The 26,321-nt window shown below is 40.6% G+C and overlaps 1 protein-coding gene across 1 annotated transcript in view; it reads left to right on the forward strand.

The window, feature by feature from the left end:
• Window positions 1-26,321, forward strand: part of hydin (HYDIN axonemal central pair apparatus protein) — an 80,343-nt gene that overhangs the window by 30,242 nt on the left and 23,780 nt on the right. The window contains exons 22-55 of the mRNA XM_073472813.1: window positions 493-585; window positions 938-1,158; window positions 6,098-6,212; window positions 6,870-7,079; window positions 8,344-8,565; window positions 8,678-8,852; window positions 9,341-9,471; window positions 11,904-12,031; window positions 12,653-12,789; window positions 13,705-13,832; window positions 13,979-14,092; window positions 14,587-14,667; window positions 14,843-14,992; window positions 15,104-15,343; window positions 16,332-16,461; window positions 16,578-16,724; window positions 16,860-17,030; window positions 17,210-17,383; window positions 17,749-17,936; window positions 18,333-18,412; window positions 18,762-18,940; window positions 19,048-19,189; window positions 20,438-20,582; window positions 20,970-21,377; window positions 21,658-21,846; window positions 21,955-22,155; window positions 22,432-22,634; window positions 22,741-22,923; window positions 23,409-23,528; window positions 24,363-24,522; window positions 24,653-24,825; window positions 25,042-25,240; window positions 25,499-25,592; window positions 25,781-25,874. Of these exons, the coding sequence (XP_073328914.1) occupies window positions 493-585; window positions 938-1,158; window positions 6,098-6,212; window positions 6,870-7,079; window positions 8,344-8,565; window positions 8,678-8,852; window positions 9,341-9,471; window positions 11,904-12,031; window positions 12,653-12,789; window positions 13,705-13,832; window positions 13,979-14,092; window positions 14,587-14,667; window positions 14,843-14,992; window positions 15,104-15,343; window positions 16,332-16,461; window positions 16,578-16,724; window positions 16,860-17,030; window positions 17,210-17,383; window positions 17,749-17,936; window positions 18,333-18,412; window positions 18,762-18,940; window positions 19,048-19,189; window positions 20,438-20,582; window positions 20,970-21,377; window positions 21,658-21,846; window positions 21,955-22,155; window positions 22,432-22,634; window positions 22,741-22,923; window positions 23,409-23,528; window positions 24,363-24,522; window positions 24,653-24,825; window positions 25,042-25,240; window positions 25,499-25,592; window positions 25,781-25,874 (5,525 nt within the window). The remainder of the gene's footprint in view (window positions 1-492; window positions 586-937; window positions 1,159-6,097; window positions 6,213-6,869; window positions 7,080-8,343; window positions 8,566-8,677; window positions 8,853-9,340; window positions 9,472-11,903; window positions 12,032-12,652; window positions 12,790-13,704; window positions 13,833-13,978; window positions 14,093-14,586; window positions 14,668-14,842; window positions 14,993-15,103; window positions 15,344-16,331; window positions 16,462-16,577; window positions 16,725-16,859; window positions 17,031-17,209; window positions 17,384-17,748; window positions 17,937-18,332; window positions 18,413-18,761; window positions 18,941-19,047; window positions 19,190-20,437; window positions 20,583-20,969; window positions 21,378-21,657; window positions 21,847-21,954; window positions 22,156-22,431; window positions 22,635-22,740; window positions 22,924-23,408; window positions 23,529-24,362; window positions 24,523-24,652; window positions 24,826-25,041; window positions 25,241-25,498; window positions 25,593-25,780; window positions 25,875-26,321) is intronic.

Consider the following 26,321-nt stretch of genomic DNA (forward strand, 5'->3'; position numbering starts at 1 on the left):
ATTACTTCTTATAAACACCCTTTTCACTGTAATAGAAGTGCAGTTAATATTTTCCCATAATACGCATGTTTTTATTTTATCATCGCTCTAACTTCCATTCTGACAGCTGATTAAAATATGGGATTGGAATCCACATGAAAAAGGTTTTCAATTTCAAGCCCCTGGCAGGTCTGTGAGTGAAGCCAAAGAGTAGCTGGGTATTTTGATAAGCCTGGGTCCAATGGCAGGATAAACGTTTTATTAAACTGTGGGAAGGTTTTTAAAAGGGTTGTGAACTTATGGTTTGGGAGATGTCAGATAAAAACATGAAGTAATGATTTTTTCATTTTTCATCAACCAGATTCTCAAAAACTGAAAACAGTTGAAGAACTACTCTTATATTCTGTTGACTTGTTTTCCTACCATGTCTGTCATCCCAAATATTGCACAGTCAGTGTGATTCCTTCTATGCCTTTATGTTATATATTTTCACTGCTGTATGTCTTTTTCCAGTCCATGGTTTTAGGTGATGGGATGCAGGCTGAGTTGTGGGTCTGCTTTAATCCAGATTACTGTCAGGGGAAGGTGTCACGAGTCATGGATGAGGTAACAGTAATGTATTTTCTTTGTGAAATTTCTCACATAATGTTTTGCTTTTTCATCTGGGGTCTGGTGTGGAAGTGGGTCCCAACCTAGGATGTAGGACCCATATTGGGTTGACAAGATTATTATTATTTTTTAAGAATCCTTCAAATTAAATCAGAGAAGGGAACATCTCTCCTCACTAAGTCCACTCCTGTGATTAGTGGCCATGAGTAGCCTTTCTTCATTGAAAGTCAAAAAAGATTGGGAACCACTGAAGCGAAAACAATCTCTGTTTATGTGCTTACACCTGCTGGAATGTTATCCTGTAATATCGGCTTTTTTTGACAAAAACATTTGGATTTTTTCCCCCCAGTTCCTTGAAGTGCACTACTGGGGACACCCACAGCAAGAGCAAGTGAAGCTGCATGCTGAGGTCCACTACCCCAACCTGCACTTCTCCTCCACCACAGTGGATTTTGGCTGTGTGCTCAACTACACAGAAACACGTAGACAGATCTGCATCACCAACTGCTCCCCGCTGCCTGTGTCCTACTGCTGGGTTTTCCTGGATGACCACAAACAGAGAACCATAAGGTAAACAAATGTCCACACACCGTCAACGACATTTATACTTGTGTTTACAGCACACCCCACACCTAACACACTGTAAAGGATAGTAAGTGGTGCGCAGTGGCATATTGTATAATTGCACACAGTATTAGTATAGGGGAGGGGCAATGCAAATCTTCCCCCGTAGGTGTACAGTATATACAGTACATAGTGGAGCTTAGGTGACCCCTTGCACTGCAGTTTCACCTTAAAAGATACCAGAATGTCAGAATGTAGCAAGGAATTCTCAGGAAGTGAAGGTGATGCTTTTCCATCAGCATCATTAGATACATTTTAAGAGGAGATCATGTATGCTACATAGAGAACAATTTTAGCTATCTAAACTGTAGATATGGTAATTCTAAGGTTAGAAACAACCAAGGCAAGTTATAACAAAGACAGTGAAAAATGTATTTGATCAAAAATTAAAGGTGTTATTGATAACATTCAGCCACTAACTGTGCCATTCTATCTCCAAGCTTCCATTGCATTCACGTCAAAACACCGCTGTTGTTGGAATCATCTGCCACCTCAAGTGGTTCCCAGTTTGTACTAGTACTAGCTAACGTTACTAACGCAAACGTTAACATTGATAATGCTAGCTAACTTTAATGTTGCTAAAACTAGCTAATGTTAGGGCAGTACAGTATGCTGGGCACACACTGTAGACTCCCCCTCAAACTGGCAACTACCAAGACTGTTGATGCTGACAAAGCACAGATACCACGTGATACCCACCATTATACTATTAGCTCACAAACCTTGATGCTGGAACCAAACAGTTCTTATACAAATATAAACAAATCATTCATTTTGGGCCAGATAAACACTTAGATTTTTTTTTTCACAATCATAATAATGTTTTTAAGGCCTTTTCTTCAAGCTCTGAAGATGTATACATTTGTCTTCATAAAAATGTTATCAATATGACCTGTAAGTTGATGATATTTCATAGCATGATACCCAGCGATAGCTTTCCCTTTTAGTGATGAGACTTTATTTTCATAAACTTATGTGTATGGAACATGCAACCTTTTTATTGTTACTTCCATTGAGTAGTAGGACTAAAAGAAGCTAAAGCACCTGTGCTCTGTAAGACCTGCTCATTGACTCCTGTGTTACAGCTATTTTTTTGTTAAAGAACAAAATAAATAAATAAATAAATAAAACTTCAAACTGTAGCATCCTGAATAGACAAGATTCAGGGACAAGAGCAGAGTGGACCTCAGCCATATATTAAACTGTCCATTGGGGTGAGTTAGTACAGTAGCTATACATTTAATCCCCAGAATTGAAAGCCAAATCCATTATAAATTCTCTGGGGAAGACAAATCTACTGATTGTGTGCTTAATGTTACATTGTGCTCTGGCTCCCCTCCCTTGAAATGTACTCTGAATACCATACCAGTCTGCCCGTCCATGGCCATGAACCAACTAACTGCTATCGCTCTGCAAGATTTATCACCCTCTACTGTCTCTCTCCCTTCCCCCTCTTCCATATATTGGTATTCCTCCTTTTTGCTCACCTTCTTGTTCTCATCTTTGGGTTTTACATTGCCTATTTATCTTTTTTTTCTTCCTTCCTTCTCCCCTGCCTCACCTGCCTGTGCTTCTGCTCTACCAAATCCTTATCAACCTTCTCTTTCTTCACCCTTTCTGTCTTACATTGTGACCTCTCTTAACAATCTGTCTCATAGGCCGTCCTGCTAATTAAATGGAGACCTCACTCTGTGCGCACACACTCTCTAAAGTATCCCTTTCTCCCTCACAAAACCTGCACTATCTTGCCATGTTCAGCTAATTACATCCCTATCAGTAATTACACTGCAGCCCTTGGAGAGGGGAATTTCAATAGAGCTAACTATTTTCTATCCAACTTACCACTGATAGATTGAGGCAGTAAGATACATTTAAATACTGTAACTTCTTCATTTTGAGGCCTCTATATCAGCAAGAAGTCAACTGTAAAGCTCAAGCTTATTCTACCGTTTTTGACTGCAATGTAGTTACTTGTAAGCAGCATGATGGACAACTTAATGACCTAGTGATCATTCACAACTAATAACTCGTTCTTAAAGGATGTTGAGCTTGAGCTGAGGTTATGCCAGAGAAAAATGACATTTTGTTTGACAGTATCTAGGTACAAGAATGGAAACATTGTTGACTATAATTCTGATCAATTAGCGGTGACCGAATGACAATTTAAGTATCTCATGACTGTCACTTTTGAATCTGTTCTGATGCAGAACCGTTTACCACTGGGAAGAGAGCTTTTAGATAACAGTTTAACTTAAAAAGTGGGTTTAGCTTCACTCCTGTGTATCAACCTGACTGCCACAGTGATCAGTGGTGCTACTATTACCCCTTTTTGAACAAAGCAAACAAAGTGCTGCATCTGGGCTGGTGCTACTGCTGGTTCGGAGTTAGTTCAACCTATGAACCCTTTAACAACCAGTTTGCTTTTCCACTGGCATGAGAGCCACCGTACAGTCACATCATTCGGTCGCTGTATATATCTCCAGTTTTCCAGCATTGTTAGTAACAACTATGAAACTTGAAACAAATATGGTGACATTGACTCTTTATAAGTTTTGCACCTGACTTTGCATGCCTGCATTGGCATCCAAACATTACTGGTCCTCGGACCACTGTTGCTTCAAGTAGAGAAAATAGATATAATCTTTTGTTGAGTGGATAAGTTGAAACACGCTACACTAGCTCTGGTTTTTAAAAATGGCGGTCATAAGCCGTTTTAGTTGGTCTTTGGTCACAATAATCCTGCCCCCAGCCCCTGATACATGTGGTTCTTTGTTCTAGACCAGCAAAGTGTTGGTGCTACTCTGGAACAGTTTTCCTGGTCGGAGCTGAAACACAAAGAACTGGTTCCAGAGTAGGCACTGGCTCTGTACCAGCACCTGAAGCTCAAGATGTCAAGATACTACTAATACTACTACTATGATATTGTTCTGGCCAAGGTAGCACACTAGCCAACGATCAAGTGTAAAAGTCAAGTCAAACCCCAATTCGATTGGAAGAGAGGGATTTTGATAAAAAACAAATATTAAAAAAATATATTTGGACGCAAGATAAGCATATTGACAGATATAAATGGACAATTAAGACGAGGACACAGGATTGGAACATAGAAAATGTATTTTTTAGTATTACAGTATTACATCAATGCAAAATGCTCCATTTTAGGTAAAGGTCTTGCATTAACAAGCTTACAGTATAGAAAGTGCAGCCCTACTACCATAACAATTTCCTTTTTACTGCTACAAAAGTAAAGAATACCCATGATGCAACGGAAGGGTCCTCATCAGTGTTATATTTTAAAATATTTTCATTTCAGAATGTGTAAATAGCATTTTGATGTTGTAAATTTAAGAATGTTAGCTGATTGTAACAATACATCTTCGTGTATAATAGGTTTAGTGTGTAAACTAGCAGTAAATTTTACTCCCGTATCACTGGGAGTAATTGAGGCACCCCCTTTCTCATTATCATAATAATAAAATGACACACTCTTTGCAAAAGAGAGAAATGAAACTGGCTATCTTTGTGAATGATTCTAGTTATTAAAATTATCGTAAAAATAATTGAAGCAAGCTTAATATTTTAGGCTGTTGTTTGTCTGTAGCAATGTAATTTTTCAGACTCAAACTCACTCATTCTTGATCCCCGTCACTTTTTTTTTCTTCAAACGGTCTGCTGGAAGTGAGACGTTTGTGGTGCAGTAGTTTTTGATGTGTAGATTTCAGTGCGACTGAACATAGGATTCCAGTTAAACACAGTCGCACCTACAGTGTGCATGAAAGAAAGAATAGATGGACCAGAGAGAGACAGATGTGAGAATGTCAGAGTATGCTATTTCTGTTTTGAGCTGAGCTCTTGCAGTGTCATCATGTGCTGTCTCACCATCTGTTCCTCCGTCCGCACCAGTGGGTCTAAACTCTTTCTTAGAGGACCCACATTTTAAAACGCTCTGTTTTTCCACAGGGGGTGGGGATGGTTCTTATGGGCTCTTACATACTCTCATCAACCAAAAACGCAGCCTGCTTTTGAGGACATTGACCTGCAGTATCCGTTCGCCCTTACATCTTACATTGCCGGACATACTAATTTGTGATCTTCCCAAGGCGAGATGTCAGGCCAACTTGTCCCTTTAAACAGCAGCCATCACAGACTGACCATACAACAACAGTGCCTCCTGCTGGTAGCATCACTGCCATCCACTAATTACAAGCTGACACACCAATACTGAAGCATTCTTTGGAACTCTGACAAATGTGCGTGCAGACCTGAATGCTGCCTTACATTTATGCACACAGAGACGTACACATCCACACACACACCAACACATGCCCAGGCAATAACATAGCCAGTGTTTGGTGATTTAATATAGAACTTGTCCGGCCCAGCTTTGAGATGGCTTCACTCACTAAATCTCTTTCATTCTCTTCCATGTTTATTCAGCACTTCACTGCAATCTATCCTGACCTGTTTCCTGCTGCTTGCCTATTAAAATTCCTCTTAATTATAGAACACTCTGTTTAATTAACTTGATGGATGCACCGAGTCTGATCCCACAGGGAAGGAGAGAGTAGAACAGAGAGAGAAAATGAGTGTCAGAGTTCTTTGGGATGTGGTTGCTAAAGATTTTCTTCTCCACCTGGGTATAACAGTATGCGTTAATGATACATTAAATGTACAACATGCTGAGATATTTTCATTTTCATGTGTTACTCACACCTCATGGATATCTTGAGGCTTTTGGTTGTCTATTTCCAGGAAGCTGGAATGAATGTGTTTCATTGAATGCATGCTTATTTATTGTTTCTATTTGTGCAGTTTTACTTTTAATGTGTGGGAAATAAATATTTAACTTTAGGCTCGTTTTGTTTTTATCCTTTTGCCCTTATAGGGAGACAGAGATGCTGGAGCAGAGCAATCCTGAAAATGAGACTGAAGAAGGGTGGAGTTCCTCTACAGCAGCCTCTCCTGCAGATGGACAGAGCAGCACACAGAGCATTGCACAGGTAGGCAAATGTTCACATGTAAACAAATCAAGGTTTCCCTTAGATTTCCAGTGTGTCAGGGCTCATTCCCTGTCTCTATGCTGCATTGCTCTTACTGTGGAGGTAGATGCACATGCCACACCCATGCACGTACACAAAGTTTTGCATTGTAAACCTCAGTGAGGAGAGCCCCCTCTGTGTCAGCATGCAGAATGTCTTTCTACTTTTTCATGCACTGATGTAATAGAATACTGAGAATATTTTACAACACAGAGGATTCTTCATGATAGTTCCCCTTTAATCATTGTCATTGTCATGTATTAGACCAATCTCTTCATATTTGCTTCTACTTTATACATTGCAAAAAATATATCAACATTATTGTCCGGCAAACAATTCAGAAAAACATTACAAGGCATTTAGTATTTATATGACATTTTTGGGAAATACGTATATTTACTCTCTTGCCAAAAGGTTAGATGAGATGAAAAATCGTATCTGTACATTAAATATGAAGCCGGATTGATTGTTAGTTTAACTTAGCATAAAGACGTGGAAGTGTGAACGAGTGCATGTCCCAAAATGTTAAACTATTCCTTTCACTGGAGTATCTCAGCAGCACATTGGAAGAATTCAGAATTCATCTTGTAAGTTCTACTGTTTTTTTTGTGTCTGTAGGTGTTTGATATCTTGCCTAACTATGGTCATCTACCACCTGGAGAAGAGCAACTGGTCACAATCTTTTTCTCCTGCCATGAAAATGTCAGCAGAGAAGTAACGGCACAGTGCCGTGTAGAGGAGGGCCCAACATACGAAATCAAACTCAGAGGAGAGTCATCTGTGATCAGCTACAGCCTAGACTCTGCCCATATTGACTTTGGCCTGCAGGTACGTATACAGAGAGCTAAGCATCTCACTTCTTTATCCCACCAGGCTCTTCCAATCGAATAGTGATGTTTCAGCTTCATATGTGCAGATCGTTAAGCCTAGGGTTAGGGGCCTGGAGGGACTGGAGATGCTGTTAGTGGCACAGGAGGCAGGTTTTATCACTGGTCGCTGTTGCTCACATAAAGCCAAAACTCTCCTTTGATATGTTTTAAGCAACTCTCCATAGTTTATGTTAATATGCCTCCTTGTTATCTTATCCTGCCTTTTGTGTTCTTGTTCTTCCTTTTTCTTTTGTTTGCTCATCTATGTGTGACACATGATATCTGAGACTAAACTTATTAGATTTTCTCAAACCTTGGGGAAATGATGAATCCCTTCCGTTTGAAAATGACACAGACAGGCCTGGGGGAGTGTGACAGTTTGTGTTAACAGAATTGTGATTGTGGATGATGGTGTGTTTGTTGTATTTTGTCTGTTTCGCGGTTATTTGCTTTGGTGTTTTGTCTGTTAATCGACATGTATACTGTATCTTCACATTCCATTTATTTTTTATCAACACTGAATCTTGACGCTGAGGGACATGCTGTGATATAGGTGCTTGTGAGTCGTTAGAATACACATAATATAAAGACATCAGGAATCACTTTATCTTTGAATGTCCCTGCATAGTTTTTCATACTTTGGTCTTTTGCACTTCCACTCCCCTTTTAAGTATGCAAGCCATCCAGACCGGTTATCATTGATATTCAAAACAAGGACATATTGATTTTTGATTTAGTTGAAATGAGCGATTCAGCAGAACATCTCTCTGACCTTCCTGTCTGTTCAGCACTATTCTTTCTCTTGCTGTCTCTCTCTCTCTCTTTCAACTCTCTGTGTTGTTTTCATACATCAAAGATTAGATTTATCCATATTAGTTATTATTAGTTATATAAGTCCTGAAACGACCCCCTTTTAAGTGACCGACTTTGAACAGTTTCAGATTTTGAGCAACATTTTTGAATAAACTTTCTTCCTCTACTTCTATCTTATTACCATAAACCACAAGCAGCAAAAAACACCTTGCATGCTTTTCTAGAAAACTGATGATTTATTGTATAGCCTTTGCAAGACACCCACACCATCAGGGGACACAAGGAGGAGTAGTTTGACCAAAACATTCTGTTTGCAATAAAGCTAATTCACATTTCCTTAAAGGAAATTAACAAACTGATAGTTCTTAGAAGCAGCATTTTGCTCTCCTTACAATCTCTTTTTCTTTCAGCTGTTTGATCATGAAGCTGAAGCTGAGTTGACCCTTAGGAATACTGGCAAAGTGGGCTTCGAATATAGTATCACTGACCCTCAAAGAGAGGATGAATCAGATGAGGAGGCAGTCAGACAAAGGAAGGCCCTGGAAGAGGCCGAGCTGCAGCAAAATGACTCTGAGCAAAATACGAATGGACAGGAGGTCAGACTGGGACAGCCTGTTGTCATCCCCCCCATGGTGAGAGTTCATCTTAGGACTGTTTCAGATGTGGGAGGGTCATTTATTATGTAAAAGAGTTGTTTTTACTTGTGTGTATGTGTGTGTGTGTGTGTGTGTGTGTGTGTGTCAGGGTTACATCAATGCTGGTGCAGAGCAATGTTTCCATGTGCTCTACCTCCCGGGTGTCCCTGGGGTGTTTGAGAAGCGGCTTCAGCTGCAGGTGGCTCACCAGTCACCACAGGACATCACTCTGAGAGGAAAGGGAGTGTTCCCAAGGATCAGCCTGAACTTGCCACGAAACCTGTGTAAGCATAGACATGCACTGATACACAAAGACTAGATCATATCCTTACTTAACAGTTATTTATTTATTAAAATGCTTATTCCTTTAGCCACAATCATCTGCAACAGATGAACAGCTATATTGTACATTCATTCTATTATAGTGTCATCAGAAGGAACTGTTCTCTGTGCATTGGAATGGACAATTCAAACTTAGTAAAACTTAGTCCACACCTGTCAACGGAAAGAGCTTACAATTTAATGTAAGTGTTTGTTGATCCTCATCAGAAAATTGTCAGAGAAGAAAGTCAGTTACAAAACATAGCTGTTCCCCTCGAACTTCATCCATGTTTTGCTGTTTTTACTTTCTAATACCTTTTGTATTAGACACTAAGCTCATAACGTATGGTTGATGGACAGGCCTCCCTAATGATCACATCTCCATGTTAACAAATATTGAAAGCACAACTCTTTATTTCTGCACTCATGTGATGCTGTGATTCCCTTCCAGCTGAGGAGCGCTACAGTGATGTGATGCTGCAGGCCAGAGCAGCTGTGGAGGCAGATAGAGTCAGAGAGGAGTTTATGAACGGAATTACCACTGATGGAGGAGCAACAACAGAGGCCGACTACACACTCACTGTCAGTGACTAAAATTAAAAAACATTGATGTTATGTGATGAAAATCTTGTATCTTCCAAAATGTTGTTTTAAAGATCAGGAAGGAGAGAACGAGGCACATCACATACAGATTGGGATATAATGCCCCTGGGTGACCTGACTGAAGACACCCCTGTGTCCTTTAAGACAAATGATCTGTGGTGACTTGTGAGGCTCCACTTGCACATCCATCACCATGGTCATTCCTCAGTTCAATAGTTGCTCTTCATCGCACCTTGCTGTGCAGTGGGGCCACCTAGCATTCCCCTCCTTCAGGGAACAAAAGTTTTGTTCCCTTTCATTTGACACGGTCACATAAAGGCACATTCTGAGTGCAGTCTTTGAGGGTGCTTCACACAGGACACAGGGCACACACTGATCTTTGGATGCAAAAGCAACTTTACAAAAGTGCTTGAGCTCAAAAGCCATAGAGGTGTAGGCTGCAGGGATAATCTTCTGCAAATACGAGGCATTCTGGACCTTGTAACCTAGGAGTCATCCAAAGTGAATTGGGCACAAGAGGGATGCGCAGATAAAGCATGAAGGTCGCCCACCAGTTTAAAGAGGGGAAGTGAATGGGTTTCCTGCTTGTTTGTCCTCATCAGAACATGGTGCCCTGTCAGATCTGGACAAAAATGCTTTTGAGCTGAAAAGAGGAGAGCCAACATGCAAGAAGTGATCAGTGTCAGCCTCCTCTCACAGCTTGAGTGAACCTGAATCCAGAATTGAAACGCTGTAGTGGCAGCACTACAGTGATCATAGATGTCATGATGCCTATACGTAAAATCGTCTGCATCATCTTTTTGTTCTGAGCTGCAACACTGTTTTGCTCCAGAGATGTGGACTACGAAACTTCATCCAACTTTCCATTGACATGAGTTTGAGTAGATAATGACTGAATTTAAATTTTTTGGGTGAAACTTCCTTTAACTCAATGTCCAGGAACATGGGCAGGCAGTTTTTGACCTTTGGATCAGGAGGAAGGAAACCTGCGGTACAGTGAGGAGAAGGATGTTTCATCTTTTTCTTTTCATCCTCCATTAAAATAATGTCCAATCTGATGTCCAGCACATCAACATCATCATGGTGAGCGGCCACCGCAAGCTGCAGCTGGCTAACACTCTGGGAGGGCTCTGGCTCAAACTCAGTCAACCCCTCAACATACAACAGTGAGGAGGTCATACCACGGTAATCATTCCCAGGGCTTTCTTCACAAAGGTGACTCATATAAGCTGTGCTCCTGAGGACAGAGCGGACAAAAGACTTCTTCCTTGCATGTTTAGGCTTGATGCTCATTCCAGGATACAACGCTTGTGGACAAAACTAAACGAAAATTGTGGCTAAGTGGGTAGCAACACTCACCAAGCGAGGCAACCACCAGCAGGGGCTATCAAGCTAACTTTGCGTTGGCTATAGCCTACTAAAGAAACAGAGCTAACTAGCCGTAGCTGGCTAGCAGTCCACAGGCCGTCCACCCAGGGGCGTGATATCCCATACTATAAGTGTGTCCTGAGATGTTTGACTAGAAGGGAGCAAATTTAACATACCATTAGATTGTTGTTTTTTTTTTTTAGATGTGTTAAGACATTTTGCATGCCATTGTGGTAATTGTACAGTATACAGTGTACAGTACATATTCCACATGTGATTTCTTTCCACACTGGCAAAGCAGTTCCGCAACATCTGTGCGGTTAAAATAGTAACCAGCCTATTCTGCAGGGCTTCCCCTGTTTCTTATCTCTGTATTGATTTTCCAGGGAGAAGACAAGAACCATTGAATTACAATGGAAAATGCTATTTTCTGCTTATCCCATCAGCAATTACTCATGGTTTTGTATGTTTGTCCTGCAACCTCCTTAACATTTTCCCTGAACCACTTAAATGAAAAAAGCTAATACTGTAATGATAATGATAAAGACTGTTTCCATAGATAATCTGCAACACCTCTGTAAAACCTAACAAACTGGCAACATCATACCACAAAAAGAAAATGAAAAAACAACAAACCCTGACATCAGTGACTTTCTGTTGTTATTGTGTGGAAGTAAGAGAAGAGGATGAACTTTAACTCATTAATAAAAAGGCTTTGCTTAATTATCCATTATTATATTTAGACATTCAATTCATAATTACAACATGAGCAGTCAGAATGATAATTTTAGACATCTGAAATTATGGTTCACCTAGATACAACAACAGTTCAAAAAAAGAGTCTATACATATGACAGCATACAAAACAGCATATAATACAAGAGAAGATGAGTATTACTGTTATTATTCTTATGATTCAGACTGTGCTGTTTGTTGCTTATGTAACTCTTCAATACTTTCTCAGTAACTTTTGAGTGTTTATGTACCCCTCCTTCTGTGTGCCCCTCCCCATTCAATTTCTCCCTTTTGCCTGCTGCGTCCAGTATGAAGAGCTGCTTCACATGGAGATCGAGAGAATGTTGGTCAAAGAGAATGCTCTCGCTGTGACCGGCAGCCTGCTGGAGCGCAGCGACTCACAAGGGTCCTCCAGAAAGTGGCACAAACTTAGCAAGTATGTTCAGCCACACACACACACACACACACACACACACACACACACACACACACACACACACATTCACAGTTTGGCTGAACAGATGGTCAACTCACTGGACGGAAGTGAGAACTGTGTTGTGCGATTCAAACTGTTTGGCTTTATGAATAATCTTTGACTGGGTATGTTTTTGTTCTGTGGTTCTTGTGGAAATTGACAGATGTCACGGTGCGCATTTTCTGTTTTCATTCGAGCCATGTTGTGATCCCTTGTTTAACTTTCACAGATGTATACTGCACAATATGAGATATAAAATAATCAGGATGACTTTCAAGACATAGAAATGTGTTCCATTCAAATAAAAAAATAAAACGCCTCACACATTTAAAGCCAGGACTTTAATAAGGAATTTGGTCCTTTTTACATGATGATTTTCTTGGTAATAGAACTTTCAGTTGTATATTCTCATGAACTGATAACACATTATGATCATGCCAACTCAAAAACAATTCTATTGAATCTCATTTAATCATAAAACTGAAGCATTACCAAGCCCTGCTTCGGTTGACAAATTGAATGTGTGACATGGCTGTATTGTCTAATACATGTCTTCACTCCTACCTTTTTCCACTTCGCCAGGCTGCTGCTCCCAGAGTATGTTTTGGACTTTGGTTATGTCATTCCAGGCCAAGTCCTCAGTCACACTGTAAATGTCACCAATACTGGGTCAGTGGCTGTGTCCTTCCATGCCAATCTCAAACCTCTTGTTGGAACAGGTAACGCAATACTTAAGGTTCTGTGGCATTTACATTTTTTTTTTTGCAATCTCTGTAATGTAATGCCAAGATGTGATATCTTGGCATTACTCTACCACAATTATGCAACAAAATCACACATACAACACAGATATACAGATACAGATATACATATAACACAGAAACAATCATTTTCAGTCGTGCAATCATGTGCATACTGACTGGGAAGTAGAAAATTACGATACAATGACATTTTTTAAGACTTCAGAGAATAATATTTTGGCTAGTGGGAAAATACATTTGATCTATTGCCCAACCAGCATATTATCTGCCTTAAAACAACAACTTGTTTACACTTCTGTTTTGCTGATTAAACAAACAAGACAAACAATGTGTTGATGTGTAAGCTTTATATGTGCTTGTAGGTATATTTTTCTCTGTGGACAGAGCAAGGCTAGCTCTTTCTTCCTGTGTTCAGTGATAATGCTAAGATCAACTAACCGTCTCCTAAATAGTTTTATATTTAATGGACAGATTTGACAGTGGAAGTGATCTTTCCTTCTATGTTTCATTATTAACGCATAACGCAGATGAGTGTACAGCCCAAAATGTAGAACTTTTTTTTTAGTTGGAGAGACACATTTACACATTTATAATTCTTCTGATTAAACCTATATTGAGTGCATGGGTATGCTAACATAAGCCTCTTATCCTCAAGTGGTAGGAGAGCAGAGGAAGAGGATAATGCCTAAAATGAAATGTTCTCAAAGGGAATGCTGCATCATTAATGTGTTCTTTAGTCCTGTATTCTACCCTTTCTCTGATATAAACCCTTGTGTGTTCACCAGGCTTTTATTTTCTATTTCTCCTTAATGTTCTCCACTTTGCTTAACCCTAACCCATAAAACTGATTTTGAGTGTGTTGCTTCTTCAAAGGTTTCAGTACAGAATTTGAAAGAGTGAAAAACCTGCCGTGTGGTGAGACACAGACATTTACAGTCAACTTAGAACCCCAAGGAGCCAACCTGAAGATGGGAGACACAAGTGTTATCATGCCAATACAGGTAATACACATGGACATGCACAAGTATATACATGTGCACAAATATTGTCATTATTTCTGTGTGCATTTTTTTTTTAGGCCTTGTCGGCCTTGTTGATTAGTAGCATTGTGACCTTAATCAGGAGAGGATTTTGTTTGGTTTTACAGGTCACACATGGTCCAACGGTCCAGGTGCGGATGTGTGCTGTGCTAACTGTGCCGGCTGTCACTGTTTCCACTGACACACTGCTATTTGACAATGTGCAGTGTGGCATGTGTCAGGTAATACAACTTGATAACATGGAATGACAAGGTGCTGTTGTGCAGCCCATAAAGGTTTCTTGTTGTTTCCTGAAAATGTACTTTTACTGGTGATTTTATGTAAAAGTAGGAGAATATGAAAGAAGGCGAATGTACAGATTCTGTAAACAGCTTAACACTGCTGAGTGTGTGTTAGGAACAATAATGACTGTATTAATGAGAGACCAGTTTGTTGCCCCACTGTGGTGCCATCTTGTGGTCAGATCAAGTTGAGTTCATCATTGCTCAGACTGATTTTTTTTTGATATACTTGAAGTACTTGAACTAGGTTGATGCTGCCTATCTTTAAAGAGATCAGATCATTAGCTGAAAACTGTGCTTGGTGATTTTATGCTGAAGCAACATGAAGTCCATGGATTAACTGAACATCTATCAATCTGTCTTTTTCAGCCAAACAGGCAATAGACTGCACAGAAAACCTTCTAAATCTTGTGTTATATAACCTTCCCCACCAGATGAAGACAATACAGCTGATTAATCACGAGTCTGTGCCCTGCTGCTGGAGCATCGCTGAGGTGGTGAAGCCTTTCAAAAAGGTAAAACAGTTTTGTGGAAATTTCAATGAACTTTTCCAATTCATTTTGTAATTTGATATCCATGTAACAAAGCTACTTCTACATAGCATCTGTCATTGTTAGCTTTAGGATCACCCATTGTTTAGAATATAACTGCAGTTGGGTCATTCTTGCCTTTGGTCTTGCTTTTACTCAGGTAGATAAGTTCCTGCCTCTCCACCAGCGTAAAAAGATCTTGCAGGAGCTGCGACCACCTCCAGTGGTGTTTGAGATGACTCCCAGCTCCGGTATGCTGTCCCCTGGTGAACGAGTTCATGTCCAGATAAAGTTCAGCCCTGCTGGAGGGGTAAGAACCTGAGTGGATTTTAGAGTTTGGCACAATGCATAGCAGAGCAACATGGCAATAAATGTACTGCCTGTATGAACTGGGTAAACACTACTGTATATGTCTTTGCAGCATGCTTACAGCAGGCAGCTTGCGGTCCGTGTGGCTGAGAGCACTCAGCAGGTGTTCCTTACAGCCCAGGGACAGGGTGAAGAGCCACAACTGGAGTTCAGCCCACCTGTGCTGGAGCTGGGGCCTTGCATGCCTGACAGCACAGAGACTGAAGCTGAGGTCACCGTCAGAAACCCCTGCTCTTTCCCCATTGAGTTCTATTGCCTGGAGATGGACACACAGTATCTCGAGGAAGAAAAGGTAGGTCTCTTTTTCTCATGTTTCAGAAACAATGTCCCTGATGAGTGTTGTACTATTCATTTGCCAGGGTTATGTGATGACCTCTCTGGTCCCATTGATAAAACACTGAATGATTGCAAAGGGATAAGAAATAGAGAGGACGTTGGAATGAGAGGGTGCCAGTTTGTTAGATAATGATACTCTGAATATAGAGTACCATTCAGTCTCTATAAGGGCATTGTCTACTTTTACTACAGCCAAGGAACCTGAAATCACTGATTTTTTCCCCAAATGATTGACAGAACTAATAATATTGTGATCAAACATGGTTGGTCTGACCAAATATCGTTGATGAGACTGCAATTACTCTGTGAACAGGAGCCTTTCCCAAACAAAATCGAGGGAGTAACAGTGTGTTGATAAAAAAAAAAAAAACAGTGGTTAATCTACTCTCTAAAAAGTGTACTTTCATTTTCTGAAGAGATTTCTTCATTAGAAGTCATACGATGTGTTTTCGTGTGTTTCTCCATGCATCTTCCTTCGACTTTAATACAGGTGTCACCACGCTGGCACCAAAGCAAGATTCGGTAACATAATGACCCTTCCTTCTGTTTTTAAGTTCCTTGGCTACAGTCTAATGTAAAACTAACAGCAACCACCTTTCTTGAGCCAGAAGTTATGAACCATTCATCTACCAGGGGGGAGCAAAGCCATCAGTCACAAGGGATCATGCCCAGTTTTGTATTAATTATTACCTCTAACTGGAAAATATACTGTATTAAAGTTTAGTTTTAGCTTTTTTAACAGAACACTCTTTTACCTAATCTTTCCCTTTCAATCTTTCCCACTTAGAGGCAGACAAAAAATGAGTTGCCCTCAGAATGTAACACCATTTCCTAACCAAGCTCCACTCTTTTCTTATCTCCTTACCAGGCCCCTCACCTAATTATCAACATTCAATTGTTTTCTGTCTGTTCCCCATCTTTTCACGCTACTTCATCCCATGTAGATCCTGCGTCTGATGCAGGACTATGATGAAAACAAGAAACTACTGCTGCCTCCCAGGGCCCCTGGAGAAGGTCTTCCCAAAGAACTGCTCGACTACTACAAGGAGTTCTGCTCCCACCTGAAAGATAATGGTAGTTTCAGGAACACCCGTGTTCATCTACAAACACTGAAATCATATACCTTCAGGTGTCTAACCACCGTATTGGTGTATACGTGTTTCAATTTAATCTAATCTACCTGTGTGCAGCAGATCTGAAGGTAGGTTTGGATGAAAAAGAAGGTGGGACGGGTGCCACACATGAGGAAGAAAAGATGTCAAGACAAAACGATGCTGACCTACCAGAGAGTAAAGAGGAAGAAATAAACACTCTAAGTGTGAAACCAGCTGAAATACGTGAGTATAACCATTTCAAAAGCAGAAATTAACATGCTTACAAGTCTTATATCACTGTAATTTCCACAGACATAGGCACAACTTCAGCGTCATTGCATCTCATTTCTCTCTAAAGCTTGTCTTTCGCACATTCAGTCGTTACAGAAATTACCAAAGAGGGAAGCAGTGGGAGACTGGGGCAGCTAGAGATGACTCCCGTCTCCAGAGCGCTTGCCCGTCACATGTGTGTTGACCTGTCACCTGAGGGTCTGGCTGCACGCAACCGCAGAGGCATTGCTATTGTTGTATATGGAGCCCCACTGACAGGTGAAGCATTTAAAAAAATTAGATTCTGTTCAGTTGATCAAGTAAAATAACATCACCTCTTTTGCAGAGTCTTGATATTTCAATCAAATATGAAGACCAAGGGTTTTAGAAAACACGATCATACTCAGTTTGCTGGGATTGAAGAATATGTGTGTGTCCTGTGCCTCCACTTTTTCCAGATAAGAGCATTACAGCAGCTGGCCTAGCGCGTCACTACGGAGGGGCGTGCCTGAGTGTTGATGCTGTGGTTACAGATGTGCTGATAAATGGCACTTCACCTGTTGGCCTGACTGCAAGACAGCTTTATGACTGCACTGCTGCTCAGTATGCTAAGAACAAGGCTGAAAACACTGGTAAGCATAAGATACTGTGCATGCACTGCAGTTCTGTCTAGGTACTCACCAGAGTTTCTGTATTTGTGTATCTGTTTGGAGAGTTCCAGTAGCCTGCAAGTTAAAGAAGTGGCTTTTGATGCACAGACTAGTGCTTTTAACCTACCTACAATGTGCCAGTTAACAAAGCATTTAATCACCAACCTTTTCACAGGCACGACTCACTTGTCAACAGTAGAAGACTGTTATTGTTTAAAACAGCCTTGTGCTTGTAATTGGGCATTTTTAATCCTCAGTATTTAAACAAGACACTGGTGCAGAAGAGCAAAGTGTTCAGTTTGAATTTGTAAATGAAGGTGAAAATAAATACATCCATCTGCCTCCAGCTCAGGCCATTGAAGAAACCAAGGCACCAGTACCTGCAGCAGATCTTGAAGCCTCAGATTCAGCTCAAAAGTCAGCTCCAGCTTCACATAATGCGGAGGTTCTTGCAAAGGCCAGCAATGACAGCTGCAGTGGAAATGACTCCAAGGTTCCTCAGGAGAATGAAAACACACATCTTACCCTTTGCCTGGTACATTTTCTCAAATCCTCTGGTGTTTTTAAGTGTGACATTGGGCTGTTTATCTCTTGTAATCCATGTTTGGGAATTCAAACATTCTTGTATACTCTTTTTTTATGCCTCTGTGCGGTAATAACACACTCCTCTTCAAAAAATAGAGTGATATATAAATGAAGACAACCTGTTTCTCACCAGAAATTATTCACTGAAATCTAACAGTTCAAAACAGTGCTGGTGAACTTCCATTTCACCAAGAACACTACATAGGCTTCTGTAAAATGAGGGTATCTTTGGCAAAATCTCTCTTTTAGGTCAGCTTTTTGGGTGTACAAGGATTATACTCCATTGTGAGTACAGTGTAATAATTAAATATGATAAAACTATTCCTATGTTGTGGTTTTGCTTTAGGGAGGAGATGTGACCACACTCAGCAATCTTTTGCCTGAACAGCTACTTGTTGATATCCTGGCCGAAAGATTTCAGGTAATGTAATCACTGTTTTTCCCTTTAGAAATAAGACATCGTGTCAACAGTGTATATGCTACATATTGTAGTAGTTTATTGTGTGACACATTAAAAAATGGATAATGGATCTGAATAACTGCTAGGGCACTATGTCAGGACCTTACAAATAGTTTAGACAAGACCTCCTTGAAGCAAAATGCAACATGCAGACATTAAAAGACCAACTCTTTGTGCTAAAGATATCCCAAATGTATTATGTCTAACCCTTAATAGAGGCTGAGTTTCTAAGTTTCACTTGTGTCTTTTCATGTTTGCTGTCTTTGTCTTGTCATTGTCATCGGTGTTGGTGCTGCCGTCGTGATAACAGCAAAGCGATTGTCTCCGTGGCATAGTGATCAGTGGCCTGGAGACTGTGTACACTCAGTCAGCGGCAACAACACTGCAAGTTGTTCTCAAGGCGCTTAATAACCGCAAACGCATCTATGTTGTCAATTTATCTGACTCCTACGCTGCCCTGAAGGCACGGGAGAGAACGCAAAGAGAAACTGAGGGTAAAGAATGCACCAGATCACTCACAACATAACAGAGGACAGACCTCATTGAAGTTATTGTATTATTATTTCTATTTGGTAAGGACCTGTCTTTGTGTGTATCTCAGTGGCTCTGCAGAAAGAAAAAGATGACAGGGAGGAGCAGTGGCTGCAGGAGCTGGATGAGGAGGAGTATGATGCCCTGCCAGAGGAGGAGAAAGAGCATATTGTCCAGCAATACAGAGAGAAACTAAAACAGAAGAAACTCAGGTATTGACTGGAGGATGGGCGGATGGGCGGTGTTTTAATCCTATTTTTTTTTTTTTTTATCCTATTAGTTTTCCTGTGAGGTTTGCCTGTACGGCTGTCCCATGTCGGTTTCATCAATCTCTCTTAATTGGACAAATTGCTAATTTCAACCTTATGAATGTCTGTTGTGCTTGAGGGCATGCATGTTCCTGAGGATTCATCATTATCCCCATAATCAAATGCCCCTCTGTTGTTGGTCAAGTCACAAAAATGTTACCGAAGACTAAAAATAAAACTTTTCACACCAAGGAGCTTTCAGTCCTGCTGTCACAACTCGGCAGACACAAAGACAAGTTCAGCTGTGTCATAAGGAAGAAAAGTCAGAAAGTAGAATGGCAATCATTAGAGCGCATCCCTCTGCCAAGGCCCAACAGTCCCCTTTTGTACTTTGTATGATTTTTTTCATTAATATCCATGCATTATTCCAAGAGAAATGAACAAAAATCTCTGTTCTGGGACGAGACCCATACTCCATCCACATTTTGTGGAAATCCATTCAGTAGTTTTTGTGTAATCCTGCTTACAAACCAACGAATCAACCAACCAACAAAAAAATGGACATGGTTGAAAACATGACCTCCTTGGCGGAGGTAAATATTGGTAGTACAGCTGCCAATGGTGACACCAGAACAGTGGTATACCTGGACAGACATATAGAGGGAATAGGAAATGAAGTTAAATGTGTTTCAGTGACTGATATGAGTCATGGGAATGTGAAACTCACATAAATATTAGACAAGAGAAAGTTTTACAGTAGGTAATGGTAGACTTTTAAACTTTTCCTAACAAGTGCGTAAATCTAGAAGTTGCTGGGCAGAAATGATGATCTGTTTTAGTTTCCTTTAGTCTGTTTAGTTATAGCTTAATTTGATTAATTTTGTCATCAAATTCATTCAATTTAAGGCTATATGATTCTTCTGTGCTTTTTTGTACCTTTAGTTGATAGGATTGGATACCTTTTGAAATGTTCTGATTATGAATGCAACCCTGATGCAGAAGGACCAAAGTGGTTGAGCAACGAAATATAGAGATGATCAAATGAAAGTAAAGAAGCAGCACAGTTGTTAAGGAGGAACAAGTGATATAGGAAAATATAGATAAAGATATGATAGAATACATGCCAGATGGGATTGTAAATCTGCATTTATGGATGAGATCCTCATTGAACCCTCTAGTTGTTCATGTTTTGTGTGTAAGGGAGCTGGAGAGAAGAAAGAAAGAGCAGGAAGAAAAGATGCACGAGCAAGAGATGGAGAGGTTGAGAGAAGAAGAGCTGAAGAAGAAGAGCAAGACAGGTGGAAAAAAGGATACCAAAGAAGTATCAAGGAAGAAGAACTTGCTAGAGAGAAATCAGGTCTGTATATGTATCCCATTCCAACACTCCTCTATAAACAAAATTGTGTATTAACCAAAATAACATTCAAGCTTCCATGAGCAGTAATAAGTACACACTCTCAGTGTGTAATTGGTGGTCAGGAAACACAGTTGTTTCATTTCTTCTCTAGTCAACAGATGCATTGAATGTTTGAAGGATGCCTTCCTGTCACAACTCAAGAGTTTCAATTGTTTTTGTAATATTCAGTAAATCTGTATCAAATCATGTAATCTGTGGAACGACCACCACACAGACAATGAGCCTTTTCCCACAATAAATGTCAACAAATATGTCAAATGTAAATGCTTGTGGTATATTTGTCATTGTCTTGCTACTACTACTTTACACCTTTTCTCCCTAATCCAGTCCAGTGTGGATGAGCCACAATTGCAGTCCATCAAGTCCAGTGTGGATGAGCCGCAGTTGCAGTCCATCAAGTCCACTGTGGATGAGCCGCAGTCGCAGTCCATCAAGTCCACTGTGGATGAGCCGCAGTTGCAGTCCATCAAGTCCAGTGTGGATGAGCCGCAGTCGCAGTCCAACAAGTCCAGTGTTGATGAGCCGAAGATGCAGTCCATCAAGTCCAGTGCGGATGAGCCGCAGTTGCAGTTCATCGAGTCCAGTGTGGATGAGCTGCAGTTGCAGTTCAGTGCATATGAGCAGAGGCAGGAGCAGGTGGAGCACATCCTGCGGCACTGGGACCGAGCCCAGGGTTTGTTGCTGGTCCCGTTCCCCAGTGAAGAAACCCAACCAATGTCACAGGATGCCACAGAGGTGAGTTCGCTGACTGTTTGCCAATTGTATTTTTTCTGTATTTAAGTTTACACTGCTTGGAAAATTGGAAAAGTTTTGCTATTCTTCTTTATTCTGTTATAAACTGCCCCTTACATTTTAACCTTTCTTCCAAGCCCAACAAAATGGTCGCTTACAATAATAATACATTCTTTCAGAAGAGAAATTCTGTATTAACTGTTAGTCCCTTATACATTTTTAGAAATGACAATGATTATTATTACTAGTAGTTAGTATCACTATCTTCATCTTTTGTACGCAGACCCCTGTTGGCAAGAGGAGCAAGAAAGCCAATAACAAGGCCATGTCTCCAATGCCCAGTCAGACGGAGTCAGGAGATAAAGTGTCTCCACAGGACATCGTCCCTCACCTTGTGTTGAAATTGACAGGGAAAGACTATCCAAGTGTCACAGAGCTGCTGAAAGCCAACACTCTGCCACCACTGGAAGAAGTATGGCTTGCCTGATTTTTTCTGTTTTTGTAGTTAGTGAAAATAACTGAATGTGCCCCAAAATGTAGCCAAACACTTTTTTCATCAGTTCATATCTGGTCTCATTAGGTGTTGGATGATTTGGGGTTGGGACCCAGTGGCCCACCCATCCCTCCTCCTACCACCTTCTCCATGGTTCCTTTCCCCACAAACAGGCTGCAAAGTAAACTTAGCGTTGACTGTTTCACCTTCCTGGTTCCCTCAAGTCTAGACGAACAGCTTGAGGAGAAGAAAGATGCAGAGGAAGACGTACAAGCATCAGTTTTAAAGGTAAAGCAAAGGGAATGAATAAACACACACATAATTAGCAGTGTGGAAGATCATCACCCTGCACCCAGCTGCAGGATTTACAGGAAATGTGGTCTAAATTTAAATAAACTGCCAAGAGTCCTGTCATGAAATACAAGCTACCAATCATCTTTATCATGGTCACACAGGTTTATGATACCAGTTTAAAACAATTAATAAATCAAAAGTACAAATTGAAATTAGATTTAAAGATTTTAAAATCAAAATGGCATTTGTCTATGTTTGATCACACTAAAGGAAGAGGTAGCAGCAACACCTTCCAAAAGTCGTGCAAAAGGCAGCCGTAAGGAGAGCGCAGTAATAAAGGACCAGGATAAAAAGGGCAGAGAGAGTCAGAGGAGCAAGAAACGAACACTGGTACATGTCTCCTCCATGCCTGAAATCGAACCAACACCAGAAGACCTACACCAAAAAGCCTTAGAGCTGATGCGCAGCCAGAGGTAAGGGAAACCCCACGCAGACACACACGACAAGAACATAATATGATTTTGCTTGGTTGTTGTCATTTAACTGTGCGTGTGGGTTTGTGCATGTATTTGTGCGCAGCTTGACAACATTTCGCTGGGTTGTACCAGCCAATGGTGAGGTGGTTCTGAGGATATGGTTCTACTCGGACACCCCAGGGACATTTGAGCAGACCTTCAATTTTGAGTTGCTGGGGTCCCAAAGACAGAACCAGCTCCTCTGCAGAGGAATTTGTTCCTACCCCTCCATCTCCAAAGACTACAGGTCAGTTAGCTTTGGTTAATGATGTAATGCAGTAACACAAATGTTAAAGAGAGGAAAAGGAGGTGTTACTTGATGCTGAATACAACTTTAATGAAGTTGCTTTATTTTTAAAAACTTTTAAAAATTAAGATTTTGAAAAGTTTAAAGTCTGACTGAAATAAAATTGCATTCTTTGTCTGCTACTTTATACAGTACATATCTGCTCTGTAAATCACATGTGTTTCCTTTGAGAAATTCAAGAACCAATAGGGTGTAATTTCAGAATACTGTTAGATGTTTCCGCATGCCAATCAAACCTTTCATAAAGCAGTAATGTCAGCATTCTATCATAGGCAGAGAAGATAGTCACACTAAGCCAGACAGCAGCCTGCAACACTACACACTACATAAATAACCCATATTAGCTTTTATTGCTAAAATCTCGTTCCTATCTAACCTACAAACATGAACAGTTGGACTTAAGCTATCATATGTGGTCTCCCCAGGACACTTTTTGCCCTCAGTGAGAAGGTGTCACAAATAAAAGAAGGAATCCGGAAGACTTACGTGATCAAACCTGGATACTTCGAGTTTGGACCGTTACTCTGTGGCAAGACCCGAGACAGGTGAGAGGCAGAGTGATGTCAGTGAATGGCTTAGTGTGTTTGTATCAGGCTTTGTGTTTAGAGCAGAGGTCTCAAACTCAAATGAGCTTGGGGCCACTGCTGGTGTTATCATCTCGTACGAGGGCTACTTCATCGTTTAAGTACAAGAAAGTGCAATATTTCTGATAATTTAGTTTTTTATTTCTATTAGTAACATATTAATACAAAAATGCAAACATTCTGTAACGCGTCGGGTTTGGACCCAATTGCAGGACAAACCGCAAACAGACGTAAACATTTGTATGCACATTAGTGAGTGCAAATCTTTTTTCTGAATAAATAACTTTGCATGGGGCAGTAGTCAGTGTTACACGGTGGTCGGACACTGACTGCATTACTTGCCCACTGCCCCCTCCTTGACAGATGCTACCATTACAACCTGCTGGAGGCATCTACTCCGTGCAGCAGTGGGGCCAGCAGCAGAGCCGCAGCACAACAGGAGTCACATTGAACATTAAGCATCGAGAGAGTTAGGAGAGCTGACTCACAGGATGATGACAGAGGATTTTTTGTTAAAGTGAAAAGCAAAAGTGCCTTTTTTGCAGTATGTCGGATTTAAACTCAGTCATAACAGAGAACCTGATAACGTTAATGAGGAAAAGGAGTTGAGTTGAGTTATTACCTCTCTGTTCAATACTTCCACTGACTCAACAAATACTGAACATGACTGCTATTTTGCTTTGTAGATACATTTTTGATGAATGACACAGGTGCTTACTGAACACTTTGCATGTCCCAGAGGCCGGCAGTTTCAGACCCCTGATTTAGAGATTCACATGTGTCTCTGTTATGTAGATACAAGGAAAACAGATACCCGGAAAACACAGAGAGACTGGTGATTCTTAACAATTCAGGCCTGGAGGCTGAGGTCCAGTTCCAGTTCCAGCAGGATACCCAGGCCATCACATATTTGCTGGACCCCCCCGCCATGACTCTCAAACCTGGCCAGAAACAGGTACCATAGCACTGTCTGTTTCTTCTGCTGTTACCTCTCAGTCAGATCACTTTTAATAAAAACATCTGTTGAAGTAACACAGATTACTGTGACAGCATTGGTACATGTAAATATTCTTCTGTCCTGCCAGGAGTTGACTGTGTGGGCTTACCCAACAAAACATGGACAAATTAGGGAGAGTGTTGTTTGCAGTATCAAGGACAATCCAGAGCATGTCATCATCGACCTCTCCTGTTGGGGTGTTCGACCAGAGCTGAAGCTGGACAGCAAGCATCTGCAATTCGACAGGATTTTGCTGCACAGGTATCAAAATATAGAATTCCAAATCAGATATCACAAATTATTTTTCCACAGTAGCTAAGAAAGTGATTTTCACCAAGCACATTGAGCCCGCACCAAAGAAAGAGGCAGCATGATAAAGTCAAAATATACAACGTATCACAGCGATAACAGCAATTGTTCCCTCTCCCTCTGTCCTTTTCTCTGCTCAACCTACCTTTCTACCATCTCTCTCTCTAGGCAGGACAGCCGCAGTGTCATGCTGCATAATGAGACAGCTTTGCCAGCGTCCTGGAGACTGCAGGGTGTAGACGAGTTGGGTGATGGGTTCACTGTGCCACAGGATCATGGCATCATCTCACCTAAGTCCTCTTTAGCCCTGGTTGTGCACTTCAGGGCCAGGAGGCCACTCCACATTAAGAAGATCTTACGTCTGGAGGTAGAATAAAACTCTAGAAGTACACATGCTTAAATGAGTATGAAGTACAATATGAAGTATATGTAAGCTCAATATGAAAGTGCTGTTTCAGTGTTGATGTAGGCAAGCAGTCAAAAGTACCTTTGAAAGTCTTGGAGGATTAAAATGTGGAATAGTCAGATGGAAGGTGTCTGTAAGGTGATTTGTGTCAAACTGGGTATCTCACATATCTGTTTGCATTTACAGGAAGTGCAGCATGTGTTGTGTGTTTTGTTTTAGGTTTCTGATGTGGAGAAGATTCTAGGCATCATACACACGGAAAACATTCATCTCACTGCTGAAGCATATGATATAGCTCTGGACATCATACCAGGTACAAACTGGTTGAGCTTTCAAATATTTTCTTCTCTAATTCTATCAAGGTGCACGCAATTCTGATTTAGATTTAACCCTTCTTCTTGTTGACCCTGACCTTTTTGTTGTGAGGTGATAATGATAAATTTAAACTGCAGCTCTGATGTCATAATAATTAAAGACAATATACTCTGGTTTCTGTGGCAGATGGCTGTCTGGACTTTGGAACCATCAAAGTCTTTGAAGAGACAAAACTGTCTCTCAGGATGAAAAACAAAGAAAAATATGAAATAGCGTACAGGTGAGTATGAACTGCTATTTTTTTTATTTAAAGGGGCTCTATGTAATAATTTGTCACAATTTATGTAAATTAATATTATTTTATTGTCCATATGTGAGCGGATTGTTACATCGGATACAGTGGATTGTATGTCAAAAATGAGACCTTCTCTGTCTCTCTCGATTGCTTATACAAGCCTGTGGTCGATTTGTTTTTTAACGTTACTCCTGTGGATTTCTTTGTGAAGGACTCTAAAGATTTTGACTTTATGAATGTTCTCGAGAGCCTCATTTCAGTGCCTCCTTCCGCTCCAATAACAAAGAGCAAGAGTTGGCCAACATAAACGACCAGCTACCAGCACAACACACAAGTTCCACAGAGCCACTTTAACACTGTACTATAGTATTAGAAAGTATCAGTCTGAGATCCACATTGATGTGAGTAAACTCGATCTCACCATGGAACTAG

The sequence above is a fragment of the Pagrus major genome, chromosome 8 (assembly GCF_040436345.1).
Source record: "Pagrus major chromosome 8, Pma_NU_1.0".
Classification (NCBI taxonomy): Eukaryota; Metazoa; Chordata; class Actinopteri; order Spariformes; family Sparidae; genus Pagrus; species Pagrus major.